Source organism: Dendropsophus ebraccatus, chromosome 12 (genome assembly GCF_027789765.1).
Source record: "Dendropsophus ebraccatus isolate aDenEbr1 chromosome 12, aDenEbr1.pat, whole genome shotgun sequence".
NCBI lineage: Eukaryota > Metazoa > Chordata > Amphibia > Anura > Hylidae > Dendropsophus > Dendropsophus ebraccatus.
Genome location: NC_091465.1, coordinates 10,020,081 through 10,034,603, shown reverse-complemented (window position 1 = coordinate 10,034,603; position 14,523 = coordinate 10,020,081). Strand labels below are relative to the sequence as shown.

Here is a 14,523-nt window from a genome sequence, read left to right as displayed (position 1 = left end):
GTTGTTTCAGGACCAGAAAAAAAATACTGAACGTGTGCATAAGGCCATAGAAAACCTCTCCTGCTCTGGACAGTTCCTGACATGGACAAAGGTGGCAGCAGAGAGCACTGTGTCAGACTGGAAAGAATACACCACTTTCTGCAGGACATACAGCAGCTGATAAATACTGGGAAACTGGAGATTTTTTAAGTAGAAGTAAATTACAAATCTCTGTCACTTTCTGACACCAGTTAATTTATTTTATTTTTTTTTAATTGCCGGAGAACACCTTAAAATGGGCCACGGCCACAACAATTATCGCACCTTGTGAACAAATGCCATGAGAAAGGACCTTAAAGGTGTTATCAAGAATTAGAAAGGGCACGGCTACTTTCCTGCAAAAACAGCCTAACCCCTTGTCCTCAGGTTGTGTGTGGTATTACAATTCAGCTCCATTCATTTAAAGGGGTAGTGCTACGCTACACATTTATTCACTAAATAACACACATTACAAAGTTATACAACTTCGTAATGTGTGTTATTTGTGTTATTTAAGTGAATGGCCCCCTTCCCTGTGTTCCCCCCACCCCGGAAGTGTGGTGCATTATGCTTACTTCATTGCTGTCGACCCCAACCGTCTGAAGATTACGTCATTGTCCCAAGATGGCGGCTGGGGTCGACAGCAATGGAGTAAGTATAATGCATAGTTATGCTCAGCCAATTGCAACTGAGCAGCTGATGACGTGCTGGAGGGGGGCCGGCATGAGGGAGGGCTGGAGCGGTCCGGCCGGCCTCCTAAAGATTACATCATTGTGCCAAGATGGCAGCCGGGGTAGACAGTAATTACATGAGTATAATGCACCACACTTCCGGGGGAGGGGGGAACACAGGGAAGGGGGCAATCACTTAACACACATTACAAAGTTATACAACTTTATGTGTGTTATTTAGTGAATAAATGTGTAGCGTCGCACTATACCTTAAATAGAACTGAGCAGCACATCGCACACAAACTGAGGACAAGGGTGGAGCTGTTTTCTAGAGGAAAATCTCCATTCTTCCAGTACTTATCAGCTGCTGTATGTCCTGCAGGAAGTGGTATATTCTCTCCAGTCTGACAGTGCTCTCTGCTGCCACCTCTGTCCATGTCAGGAACTGTCCAGAGCAGCAGCAAATCCCTATAGAAAATCTCTCCTGCTCTGGACAGTTCCTGACATGGACAGAGGAGGCAGCAGAGAGCACTGTGTCAGACTGGAGAGAATATACCACTTCAGAAAGGACGTACTGCAGCTGATAAGTACTGGAAGACCAGAGCTTTTTAAATAGAAGTAAATTATAAACCTATATAACTTTCTGACATCAGTTTATTTGAAAGAATTATTATTTTTTTTTTGCTGAACTCCCCCTTCAACTTGCAATAAAAATTTCTATAATGGATGTGCAGGTGAGGAGACAGTGAAGTAGGTCATGTTGTCGGTCATCGTGTGATCCTGGAATCCTCTCCATCCATTTATTGTGTGACTCAGGGTTTACTATACAGAGAGGCGGCAGCTACCAACACAATAGTCCTCCTGTCTGACACACGTATGGAAAAACACCGACAGGAACGAGCGCACTGCACACATCCAGCAACTACTAAACATCAATGTAAAAGCTTCCTACAGGCAATATAGGTAAATTACAGGACATTAACATTCTTCATCTATGGTGTCATGTGTCTATGGGAGCAGGATCACACAGTCCTGTGCCACCCGATGGCAACGCATTCAGCGGGATGGGGCAGTGCTAGTGGGTGACCAGTAGAGGGAGCAATGCCTATACATGTAGGACTGTGTATATGGGGGGTTGCAGAGGCACCCCCTCATTTTTTAGATGTAAGGGGGTGTCGGCACATGGTCTCCCATTATGAGATGGCAAATACCTATGATAGAGATATCCTACAGCGGTGAATATACAATCTGCACACACATGCACTCACTATTCTGCTGGTGGGGTCACTGTGTACATATATTACTGATCCTGAGTTACATCTTGTATTATACTCCAGAGCTGCACTCACTATTCTGCTGGTGAGGTCACTGTGTACATATATTACTGATCCTGAGTTACATCCTGTATTATACTCCAGAGCTGCACTCACTATTCTGCTGGTGGGGTCACTGTGTACATACATTCCTGATCCTGAGTTACATCCTGTATTATACTCCAGAGCTGCACTCACTATTCTGCTGGTGAGGTCACTGTGTACATACATTACATTACTGATCCTGTACTGATCCTGGGTATAACTATTATGAAGACCCCCATAAGGCTGTGCCTATTGAGCCCCCCTCCCCTGTTACATACTGTTCTAGCACTTATCTAATGTGTGGGCAGCTTTACAGTTTCCTGCTGACACTTTCCAAAGTGCAAACCACAGAAGCCACATTATGTAGTGGGAGATTACAGCTCTGAAGCCAGCAGAATTGTAAAAGCAGCTACATCTTAGGTTGTTTCAGGTTCTCAGCTGTTTGGACGTGTTCACACTTGCAGAATCCCCCGGCATCTTACACCCCAAACCGTCTTAATGTAGCAACTTATACAATGATGGCGACCCTGTTATCAGGGGGGGGGGGGGGGGCAGGGAGACCCCCCATCAAAAACCCACACATCCATGTCTGAGAGGAGGGGTCACACCCGGGGGCCCTCACAGATGGGTATAGCTTATATCCTCTGTACCATGGCACCATTGTGATAAGAGGTCACAGGAAAGGACACGAGCACAACTACAGCGCCCCCTATAGCTACAATAACAGAAGGCGCCATATAAACCGGAGCAAAAGGAACATTGTATAAACCGACAGATATAAGAAAGATGTGTAGTCTCCCCCCCCCCCCCCCCCAGTGATACACTGTGTACCCGATCCTGTGCAATATAACGTATCCTCACTCCACAGTGATTTTCCATCCCGTAATACACTATTACTACTCCCAGTGATACACTGTATTCCCTCTGCCGTTATACACCGTACCTCACCCTGTGATACACTGTATCCCCTCTGCTGTGATACACCGTACCTCACCCTGTGATACACTGTATCCCCTCTGCTGTGATACACCATACCTCACCCCATGAAACACAGTATTCCCTTTGCTATATACCCTTTGATATGCAGCATCACCTCTTCCCTGGGATACTGGACCTCATCCCCTTTGATACTAACCAGTCTGCTATGGGACACACTGTATCTCATCCCCTTTGATACATGATAACCCCTCTGCTATCTAATATGCTGGAGCTAGTCCACTTTGATCCACTTGATCCCCTCCTTGTGATGCACTGAATCTCATCCCCTGTGATACACTGTACCCCCTCTCTCCCCTCACTGTATCCCCGCTTCCTGTGATACACTGTACCCCCTCTCTCCCTCTCTCCCCTCACTGTATCCCCGCTTCCTGTGATACACTGTATCCCAACCCCTTTTACACACTTTATCCCCTACTTCTGTGATAAACTGTATCTCTTCCGCTCTGATACAATGTACCACAGGAGGGGGCTACAGTGTATCTCATACCCCTGTGATACACTGTATCTCACCTCCCTGTGATACACTGCATCCCCTCTCCTCACGACTCCCCGATCCCCTTTCCTGTGGTACACTGTATCTCATCCCCCCCCTGTGGTACACTGTATCTCATCCCCCCCCTGTGGTACACTGTATCTCATCCCCCCCCTGTGGTACACTGTATCTCTTCCCCCCCCCGTGGTACACTGTATCTCATCCCCCCCCTGTGGTACACTGTATCTCATCCCCCCCCCTGTGGTACACTGTATCTCATCCCCCCCTGTGGTACACTGTATCTCATCCCCCCCCCTGTGGTACACTGTATCTCATCCCCCCCCTGTGGTACACTGTATCTCATCCCCCCCCTGTGGTACACTGTATCTCATCCCCCCCCTGTGGTACACTGTATCTCATCCCCCCCCTGTGGTACACTGTATCTCATCCCCCCCCTGTGGTACACTGTATCTCATCCCCCCCCTGTGGTACACTGTATCTCATCCCCCCCCTGTGGTACACTGTATCTCATCCCCCCCCTGTGGTACACTGTATCTCATCCCCCCCCTGTGGTACACTGTATCTCATCCCCCCCCTGTGGTACACTGTATCTCATCCCCCCCCTGTGGTACACTGTATCTCATCCCCCCCCTGTGGTACACTGTATCTCATCCCCCCCCTGTGGTACACTGTATCTCATCCCCCCCCTGTGGTACACTGTATCTCATCCCCCCCCTGTGGTACACTGTATCTCATCCCCCCCCTGTGGTACACTGTATCTCATCCCCCCCCTGTGGTACACTGTATCTCATCCCCCCCGTGTGGTACACTGTATCTCATCCCCCCCCTGTGGTACACTGTATCTCATCCCCCCCCCTGTGGTACACTGTATCTCATCCCCCCCCTGTGGTACACTGTATCTCATCCCCCCCCTGTGGTACACTGTATCTCATCCCCCCCCTGTGGTACACTGTATCTCATCCCCCCCCTGTGGTACACTGTATCTCATCCCCCCCCTGTGGTACACTGTATCTCATCCCCCCCCTGTGGTACACTGTATCTCATCCCCCCCTGTGGTACACTGTATCTCATCCCCCCCTGTGGTACACTGTATCTCATCCCCCCCTGTGGTACACTGTATCTCATCCCCCCCTGTGGTACACTGTATCTCATCCCCCCCTGTGGTACACTGTATCTCATCCCCCCCTGTGGTACACTGTATCTCATCCCCCCCTGTGGTACACTGTATCTCATCCCCCCCTGTGGTACACTGTATCTCATCCCCCCCTGTGGTACACTGTATCTCATCCCCCCCTGTGGTACACTGTATCTCATCCCCCCCTGTGGTACACTGTATCTCATCCCCCCCTGTGGTACACTGTATCTCATCCCCCCCTGTGGTACACTGTATCTCATCCCCCCCTGTGGTACACTGTATCTCATCCCCCCCTGTGGTACACTGTATCTCACCCCCCCCTGTGGTACACTGTATCTCATCCCCCCCTGTGGTACACTGTATCTCATCCCCCCCTGTGGTGCACTGTATCTCATCCCCCCCTGTGGTGCACTGTATCTCATCCCCCTGTGGTACACGGTATCTCATCCCCCTGTGGTACACTGTATCCCCTCTCACCTCGTCAGCGCTCAGCTCCTCCATGTTTTTCCTTTTAATGGTGACAGCAGCCCGGGGTCCGTGCGGGGGGCAGGAGGAGGGGGAGGGAGAGCCGTCGGCCTCCGGCTTCAGGGCTGCATTGTCTGCGGCGGAGTCCGGGGAGAATGATGCTGGATGACGAGGAGTAGACAGCTCTCCGCACACGCCGCGCCCTCCGCTACGACGCCGTAAAGTGACGAGAGGGAAGAGCGGGGGACACCGAGAGGGGAGGCGGAGGAGGCGGCCTGGGCACCGGGGCTGACGCCGCTTCACACAGGATTATTCATCAAAACAACCGGGCGGCCATCTTGCGAGAGTGCTCATGTGACATCAGGAGAGGCCGCCCACAGAACGAGAGAACTGACCAATCAGCTCGGCGGGGAGGCGGGGCATGTGAGGGAGGGGGCGAGGCTAGTGTGAGGCGGCAGAGATAGGGGGGCCGCCTGGCAACAGGGGAAGAGTCTGGTGTCCATGGTAACGGGGCCTAGTCCTTCCTGTGCAGGCCCTAGGCCTAAATACAGGGAGGCGGGCGGCAGCCATTATCTCGCTGTAGAGAAAGTCATTGCTCCAGTGATACAAATATATTTAACATTGGGTCAGGGCTCACACACAGGACTGTATTAGGGCTCCTCTAAGCCTACATTGTAGGGAGTCCCAATATGGCAGCCATATAAGTGTGTTAGGCCTTAACACACAGGCCTTTGATTTCATATACAGTTGTTTCTATAACCTTACAGGCCAACAAGAAAGCTGACTCTGGGGCAGACTATCTGTACAGTGTCTGATGGAGCCTGTACACAGAATACAGAGGTCGCTCGGCTCTGTACTATAGAGCCCCACCATACAAACTGCAGATGCTGGGCTACACTATGTGACGTAAGGCCATGTTCACACATTGTCAAACACCGGCTGTTCTGTGACCCAGCAAATTGCAACAACGGCTGTGATTTATACAAAACATACGTTGTGTGAACATGGCCTAAGGTGATATATCTTTAGGACCACTAAACAAAGGACCCCTGCACCGTCTGGCCTGGTTGTGGTGGCCGGAGGTGGCAGGGTTTTAAAAACAGCAGTGTGGGTTGTTATAGGCAGTTTCCTTGAGGGCACTCAGCCCAGCAAATAGAGGGGGGAAGGCAGTAAAGGTCCCCATACACTTTAGGGTCATCCATTGGTATAAGGTGTATGGTGCGGTCTTAACCAACTACAACAGATGATGTCAATGGAGATAGGGGTTGGTGTAATGGAAAATCACCGCCCGACACCTTTATTCATTGCAGTCTGAGCTTACCCCTCCCTTCTCCATAAAGAACGCACGATTGTCTGGTCGTGCCAAGCGTCCCGTGTATGGGGAGGACATGGACTAGACAGGAGAGAGTACTGAATGATCGTTTGTCCATCAGTTGTTAAAGGTCTATGGACAACCTAAGGAAATAATCTATATAGTTCCGTGGCCTCCCTTCCCTGCATGTGCATGCTTTGCGGAATTGGCGGTCACTGACCGACACGCTGTGGAGTTAGCGTAGGGACCCGTGTGAAGCAGGGGACCTGCACGTGGTACACGGGGCTATTATGGTTTGATCAAATTGTATACAGACACCCTGGTGTTGATTTTTAAAATAGGCCTAGCGGCATTAGTATCAGCCATAGATGGGATGTGCAGCCGTTCCTTTCTCTCCACGTCGTAATCTATATAGTTTGCTGTTTAGTTTTGGCCCCAAAAGAGTTACGTTAGGATGCACATTGCATGCCTCCTGCCCCTTCAGCTAGGAAGGAGTTAGCTGGTGATGCCATTCATCACCACTTACTATTTTGGGGCCAAATGCCAGCGAGGGAGGGGTAAATTGGCCATGCATAGCATTACAAATTAACTTATTCCTGGGTGACTGGGAAGATGGCATTGGCTCAATGCAAGAGCTGCCTTCTCTTTAGCAAGAAACACAATTCAGAGCAGGGACTCCTATCATTGACAGGAGTCTGGTCTACTGAAGGTGAGGAGGTAAGTGCTATTGCTATGCATCCCCACCTAACTTACATTATTTGGGCCAGGTGCTCTGCACTCATCCCACTGTTTTGCTACCTGTTAAAATCAATGAGTAGCAAATGTGCTGCAGATTTTATACAGCTATATCCGCTGTATGCAGTCTGCACTGGACACAGTGTATAAACATACCCTAAGGGTGCGTTCACACCTACAGGATCCGCAGCAGATCTGCAGTAGATCCGCAGCAGATTTGATGGTGCAGCTTTGATGCTGTGTTCAGTTATTTAAATGAAATCTGCTGCGGATCCACAGCGGAAAATACGATGCGGATCCGGTAAGTGTGAACGTACCCTAAAGAGGTTTTTCCTTTTGGTTAACCTAGCTGCTGCTCCTGTGTGGTTCTTTCGATAACACCCACTCCTCTTCTCTAATCTGCAATTGACTGGGGGCATCATTAAAAGAAGGACCAGAAGATATTACAGCTGCAGTGCCAGGGGACCAGGTGAGGTGAGTATGTGGGCATTTGCTGTTTTAGTGTACAGGAAGGTGTGGGATTAGCATTTCGGTTTTCCTGGAAAATCCAATTAATTCCCAAAGACGTTAATGGGTGTTACAGAGACATTGGAATCAGGGCCAGCATCAGGGTAGTACTAACATTACTGCTGCCAGGGGACCATACCAATTTTTCTGCAAAAACGGAAGGGCTCAAGGCGACCACCACCGATCTTGCACTGTATGTATGTTAGCAAATTACAAATTACAATTAATGCAAGGCATCGGGGAACAGGCCGAGTATATGTGGTCAGCAAGCTGGGTCACCAGCGTGAGAGTCAGTGTAGTACCAGGGACAAGACAAGAATCGTAGGCAGACAGGTGAAGGGTCATGGCAGGCTGCTTCAAAACAGGTCAGGCAATTTGAGTCAGCAACGGGAGAGCCAGGCAGTACAGACAAAGGTCAGACAGAAAGCATAATATAGAGAAAAGGAACAGGTCAGGATATATGGGAGTTTAGTTGGAAAAGCAGATGAACACCTTTGTTATGTGTGCTGGAATGCAACAACACTCAGGCAGGGAGGGGTAGGTGGAACTAGTTTAAATAGGTGCAGGAAGCTCTGGATTGGCAGACGGCATTACGAGGAGGCAAGCTGCCTCTATAAATCAAGAGCAGTTGGCCACATGCGCACCCTATTGGCCAGAAGTGTTATTGCAACAGAAGGAGGAAGAAGACGCTGGAAGACAGTAGCAGCCCCAGGATGAGCAGAGGCGCTGACAGGACAGCACCGCCTCTGCTGGTTAGTTTTGTCCAGCAGCATTACACAGGACCTCTGATGTCATCAAAAGTCCTGCATATGGAACTGCCCTACACCAGCTAAACTGCAGTTGCACTTGCACAAGGCGACCTTGCTGATCCCATCAAAGGTTCTGTAAGTGCCATGCAACACAGCAAAGGTTCTGTGGTGCAAGTAATAGGGAAGTTGGTGTAGAGATTGTGTAAAGAAAGTCAGGGTTGGGGGCGACGAGATCTGTTTCCTGTATGTGAGCAGGGAGGAATGGGCATTTCACTACCATTGACATGAGCAAAGATTGCAATACTTAATAGTCAATAACCTTCACCCAGAACCTGCAGTGGATTGTTGTCCACTATAGATTTCTGAGGAAATTCACACTGTCATGTAACATTTATACTGACTGCTATTGAGGAGATATAAATTGTGCAAACAGCTTGAGATGTCACATGGAGCTATAAGTTTGGAAGTAAAAGCAAAAGTTTTATTTCCATAGAGATAACCATAGCAGGATTATAGGAAATCTTTTGCGTAAAATACACAATCCCATCCGCCCATGATAGATGAGGGTTTACCAGTCTCTTGCCAGATTTGCAGTGTACGCCAACATTGCTGTGGTCTTCTAGCATGCTTGAGCCCGATCATTCGGCAATTGACTCCCGGTGGCTGAAGAAGTTTGATGCAGTCCTAGTGAGTCCGGGAAAACATGGATACAGCCTATGGCGTATTATACAAGACTGTAAGGGTCCTATTACACGGAGCGATTTTTAATGATTAACGATAAACGATTGCAAACGAGATTATTTATCATTAACCTGAAATCGTTCTCCAAATTTCACAGAACGATAATCGTGATCATTATTACGATCGTTATTGCGATCGTTACTAAGATTGTTTATTCCTTCTGATCCCAGCAAAACAATGAACAATGTGCAATTACACTGAACGATTAGTGAAAAAATGCGGAACGTGAGCAAACGAATGTGGAATTACAGCGAACGATTAACGATTATTTTAGGTTTAGATCTAAATCAACGATCAATGACATACAAGCGATTTTTCGATCGTTGCCTGCAATTACACAGAACGATTATTGTTTAAATTCGAATGATATAACGATTTTTTACACGACAATCGTCCCTTGTAATAGGGCCCTAACAGTATTAGAAGGCAACCTGTCTTTGATTTAACAGGTAACATACGGTCAGCACCCCAGGGACTTCACTAGCTACCCCACCCCCACCTCTGTAAGCTATCTCCCGAGAGGAGCAAAGTCCAAGCTGTGATTTGCCTTCTGAACACTGGATTTTGTAGCTGCCAATAAGCACCGTCTGATCTCTATCACAGTGGTATATCCTTATGTTATACAGATTATATAGGAAAAGGGAAACTCCAGCAATAACAGGAGGAGAATTACCCTATTACACAGGGTGACTGTGAGGAGCTGTCAGCGCTAATTTGCTCCTTGTTCCCCGCTCGCTCCTGGCGCTATTACACGCTCCGGCAGCGAGTCGGTAAGTGCAGGAGGGGCCACGGGGAGAGGGGGGGGGGGGGGTTGGAGACTGGACCTGGATACAGTAATTATAGCTGTTATATAGCTGCCTTTAGGAGACTGGACCTGGATACAGTAAGTATAGCTGTTATATAGCTGCCTTCAGGAGACTGGACCTGGATACAGTAAGTATAGCTGTTATATAGCTGCCTTCAGGAGACTGGACCTGGATACGGTAACAATAGCTATTATTTAGCTGCCTTCAGGAGACTGGACCTGGATACAGTAAGTAAAGATGTTATATAGCTGCCTTCAGGAGACTGGACCTGGATACAGTAAGTATAGCTGTTATATAGTAGCCTTCAGGAGACTGGACCTGGATACAAGTAAGTGTAGCTGTTTTATAGCTGCCTTCAGGAGACTGGACCTGGATACAGTAAGTATAGCTGTTATATAGTAGCCTTCAGGAGACTGGACCTGGATACAAGTAAGTATAGCTGTTATATAGCTGCCTTGAGGAGACTGGACCTGGATACAGTAAGTATAGTTGTTATATAGCAGCCTTCAGGAGACTGGACCTGGATACAAGTAAGTATAGCTGTTATATAGCAGCCTTTAGGAAACCAGATCTGGATATAAGTGTAGCTGTTATATAGCAGCCTTCAGGAGACCAGGCCTAAATATAAATAAGTAGAGCTGCCACAATATTTTGCCTAATACAGCCATCATTTACATGGTTTACACCTAGTCGATATAATTGCCTAGCTGATTGCATTATATTGAGGCCTTTGTGGCACCAATATTAGTGATCTCACACCTCTTCTGCCTTTTGAGAACGTTCCGGACAGTTTTAATGTATATCTAATAAAATTTCTCAGTGATATTGGAGTAGAAATCCACTGATTCTATGAACAAGAGGTAAATCCCAGCCCCAGGACTGCTGACTCATCACACCTAACCCCATCCTGTTCTTTACTCTGCAAACAGGAAAACATTCAACAAAAATCACAGAAAGTGACAACCTATGAAAGTCAGTAAAGTGGCCAGAAAAAGCTCCGTCACCAGCAGCTCAGTTTGCTGTGCTGCATCCTACATCTGGATAAGATCTTCAGCCGGAGACGTTCCTGGAATCTGAGTTCATAAACATGAGGACACAGGAGAGGTATATGTGTGCTGGGGAGAGGACAGCAGCTGCTGCTTTCACTTATTTACTATGTTTGCCCAGAGTACAGTCTGAGGAAATCTGGTGGGACAAGGCGACCATCAACAAGCAGGAGTCTATTGGGCAATTTTATTTTGTGTGTTCTTTTTTTTAATTATGGCTTTTGTTTCTTAGTGCACCAGATGCCTTTCCCCTTCAGGGTGTGCCCACACATTTCTCATATATGGCAAAAATCCAGCTATACCCATGGCTTTATGATATAGTTTGGAACATTGATTGTGGCAAGATCTGTGGCAATTTTTTTTTAAAGGTTTCTAAGATGCGCAAATCATTAGGTACACATAATATCTAAGCAAATAGATATAGCATACTAATTAGAAAAAAAAAATTACAAACAAGTGAATAATATACTTGGCTACAAGTCAGGAATACTGCTAGTAGAAAATGGGGCTGGGATCCCTCTGCAAGGTTAAAGGGATTGTCCAGCAAAAAGCTTTTTCAACTGGTGTCAGAAAGTTATATAGATTTGTAATTTACTTCTATTAAAAAATCTCAAGTCGGGGGGGCGGGGCCTGGCTATGGAGGAGTGAGGACGCGTGTGTTCAGAGCTCCTGCCCGGTCTCCTCACAAACCCACCTAACACAGCTCCCAGAACGACCACCTGCCTTCTGGAACGATGAGGGGGAAGCAGAACACCAGGAAGCACCCCTCCACTGCTCCGGTGCCGGCTAATCAAGACATCACCAGCTTCTTTCCCTCTCGGGGTTCGCAGCCGCCTCCTGCAGTAATGGCGCCGCCAGCCGCCCTAACCGGATTACCTGCTCCGGCCGCAGCACCTCACCCCGAGGCCGGGGGTTCACAGCCCGTCTCCGATACAGCCGGAACACCCGCTGGCAGACTGGAGGCCGTACGGACACTGCGATCGGCTCCGGTAGGCACTTTAGCCCCCATAGCCTCCTCCCCACGTGGCGCGGCCGCCATCTTGCCCGCACTATCCTCTGGGGACCCGGCTCCCTCCCCGGCACAATCTGACGCCATCACGCCTCTCCCACCTTCCCCGGGCCACCAGATGAACGTTGGGGGTGAGTGCGTGCGGTGGGCCTCGGACGATGAGGATTAACCCCCCCTCCGGCCTGCACAACCAGCATTCACAGGGGCCACCTATGCTAGCGTGGTTAGGGCCCAGGTGCACGCCACAGAAGGTGAGGGTGTATTGATACTCAGCCAGTGCTCTGGGCTGTCTGCGGACGTTGCCGCCGAGGAGAATAACTGGGCCCCTCACAATATCCCTCAGGGAGCAGCAGGGGACTCCACAGCCCCGCAAGGGCAGGTTATCCCCCCTATGCCCCACTCAGTGGATGGATTATTGTTCCCTAGGCCGCAGGCCTCTATCTCCTCCTCTCCGCTGCGCTCTGCATCTTCAGTGGAAAGCGTTCTGACACCCCCTCCGGAGTGTAGCCAGGAACTCTTTGGTGACCAGGAGGACCAGGTCCTGTTGTTAGACGTCCTGGTGGGGGACCGTTGCCCTTCTCTGCCTGTTTCCCCCCTCAACCCCCCTGATATGACTGCTCGGGCAGGGGCACAGGTACCAGGACAGGCCTGTCCGTCTCAGATGGAGACTTCTTTCCTGGATGTCCTCAGGGAATTAAAGGACCTCCGGGCTCACCTACACACCATTCCTACGAAGAATGATATGGAGGCGTTTGTTACTCGCCTTGAGACTTCTTGCAGGGCTGATATTACTACCTTACGGACTGACGTCCAGCTTCTTGAGCAACAGGTGACCGCTAATGTCAACGTGACGGATGCATTATCCACTAGAGCCACTGACCACGACCACCTCCTTTCTGAACACTCTTACCAATTACAACTCCTCTACGATGCCCTGGACGATCTGGAGAACAGGGGGCGTCGGAATAATTTGAGAGTGCGGGGTTTACCTGAGTCGGTTGCGCCACGAGACCTGGACTCTACCTTGCAATCTCTCTTCAACTTTGTTCTAGGCGCTTCACCGGACGCACGGTTGGAATTGGACAGAGCCCACAGATCCTTAGGGCCCCGGTCCTCCGACCCGGCTAACCCTAGGGATGTCATATGTAGAGTGCACCGTTATCAGCAGAAGGAGGCTATCCTATTCAAATTGAGAGATGCGGGTCCTATTCGGTATGATGGCCGGGACATACAAATACTCCCTGATCTCTCCCGCCTCACCTTACAAAAACGCAGAGCGTTCCGCCCCCTGTTGGAGGTTCTTCGCAGCCGCAATATTGCCTACTCTTGGGGATTCCCGTTTCGTCTACAGGTGCGGAGAGATGGTCGGGGTCTCTCTCTAAGCCATCCCCGAGACTTAGTACGCTTTCGGGAAGCCCTTGATCTTCCAGAGATCACGATCCAGGATTGGCCGGAACTCCCCACTGGCCCTCCGATCGCCCTTCCGCCGCGGCCGCAGCGGTCCTCGAGGAGAAGAAGAGGTGGCACCAGGAGGAACACCCACCCTCCGCAACAGAGGGGTCCTACCTCTTCTCCGAGACAAAGTCCTCCCTCGGCTTAGTTGTCTTATATTTGTGCCTTAAGTCTTTTCACTAACTGTCTACGCCCCCCCCATACGTTATGCCCTTGGCTAGACTCACGGTTAGGTTCTGGTTATGTATCTATTCTGTGGTATCTATTTTATGCTGACGCTCCCTCTTCCACGTGCCGACCCCCTACATATATAGCTTGTAGAGTATGCCTTCAGGGCCTCCCGCATTTGGGATAGTCTGGGTGTGGGGTCTGGCGCCTGGACGAGGGTATCGTCACCACCATGTTTTTGTTTTATTACAATTTGTCATCTGCCAAGGGGACTATTTGTCATACTATGCAGTTTAGAGGGGGGGGGGGGACTGGAGTACTGTTATAGGGTTTTAGGTTGGTCGTTCTTTCACGTTATGACATTGGGTTATGGGGGACCGGGGGGAGCACTCCCACCTGGTCAGTCCCGTTCTTACAGGGATCCGTACCTCTAGGGTACACGAGTAGTTTGGTTCCACTCTACCTTCCCCCTCTGTGGAGCTTACCCTCCTCCTGTTTGGGTTTTTCCACTTGCTTTTATTTCTTCCCCCTTTCCCCCCTCCCTTCCCTCACTTTTTCTCCCTGCTTTTCCTCGTCTCTGTTCCCCCCTTCCTTTCCTAGCTACCCCCCATCCTTTCCTCTCACTTTACCCTTCCTCCGCCCTCCCCTTGCCCTGACCAGGGATGTCGACCTTAAATATTTGTTCACTAAATGTACGGGGATTCAATACACCCCAGAAGAGGTCACAAATACTGTATCATATGCATAAAAAGAAAATGCAGGTAATACTGTTACAGGAAACTCACTTTAAAAGTCAGCACGTTCCAGCCATTAGGGATAAATACTACACCCAATGGTACCATAGCCCGAATCCGGATGC

General features: G+C 49.3%; 1 protein-coding gene and 1 long non-coding RNA gene across 4 annotated transcripts in view; one reads left to right on the top strand and one right to left on the bottom strand.

The window, feature by feature from the left end:
- The window catches only part of UBE4B (ubiquitination factor E4B), a 49,112-nt gene extending 43,521 nt beyond the window's left edge, over window positions 1-5,591 (bottom strand). The window contains exon 1 of one of the 3 annotated variants that reach the window (XM_069948288.1): window positions 5,152-5,591. In XM_069948288.1, the coding sequence (XP_069804389.1) occupies window positions 5,152-5,175 (24 nt within the window). In that variant the 5' untranslated portion in view covers window positions 5,176-5,591. The remainder of the gene's footprint in view (window positions 1-5,151) is intronic. The other 2 variants (XM_069948289.1, XM_069948290.1) reach the window with 2 other exon arrangements.
- The window catches only part of LOC138769683 (uncharacterized), a 50,091-nt gene that overhangs the window by 20,016 nt on the left and 15,552 nt on the right, over window positions 1-14,523 (top strand). The window contains exon 2 of the long non-coding RNA XR_011359282.1: window positions 10,919-11,093. This is a non-coding gene — a long non-coding RNA (uncharacterized lncRNA). The remainder of the gene's footprint in view (window positions 1-10,918; window positions 11,094-14,523) is intronic.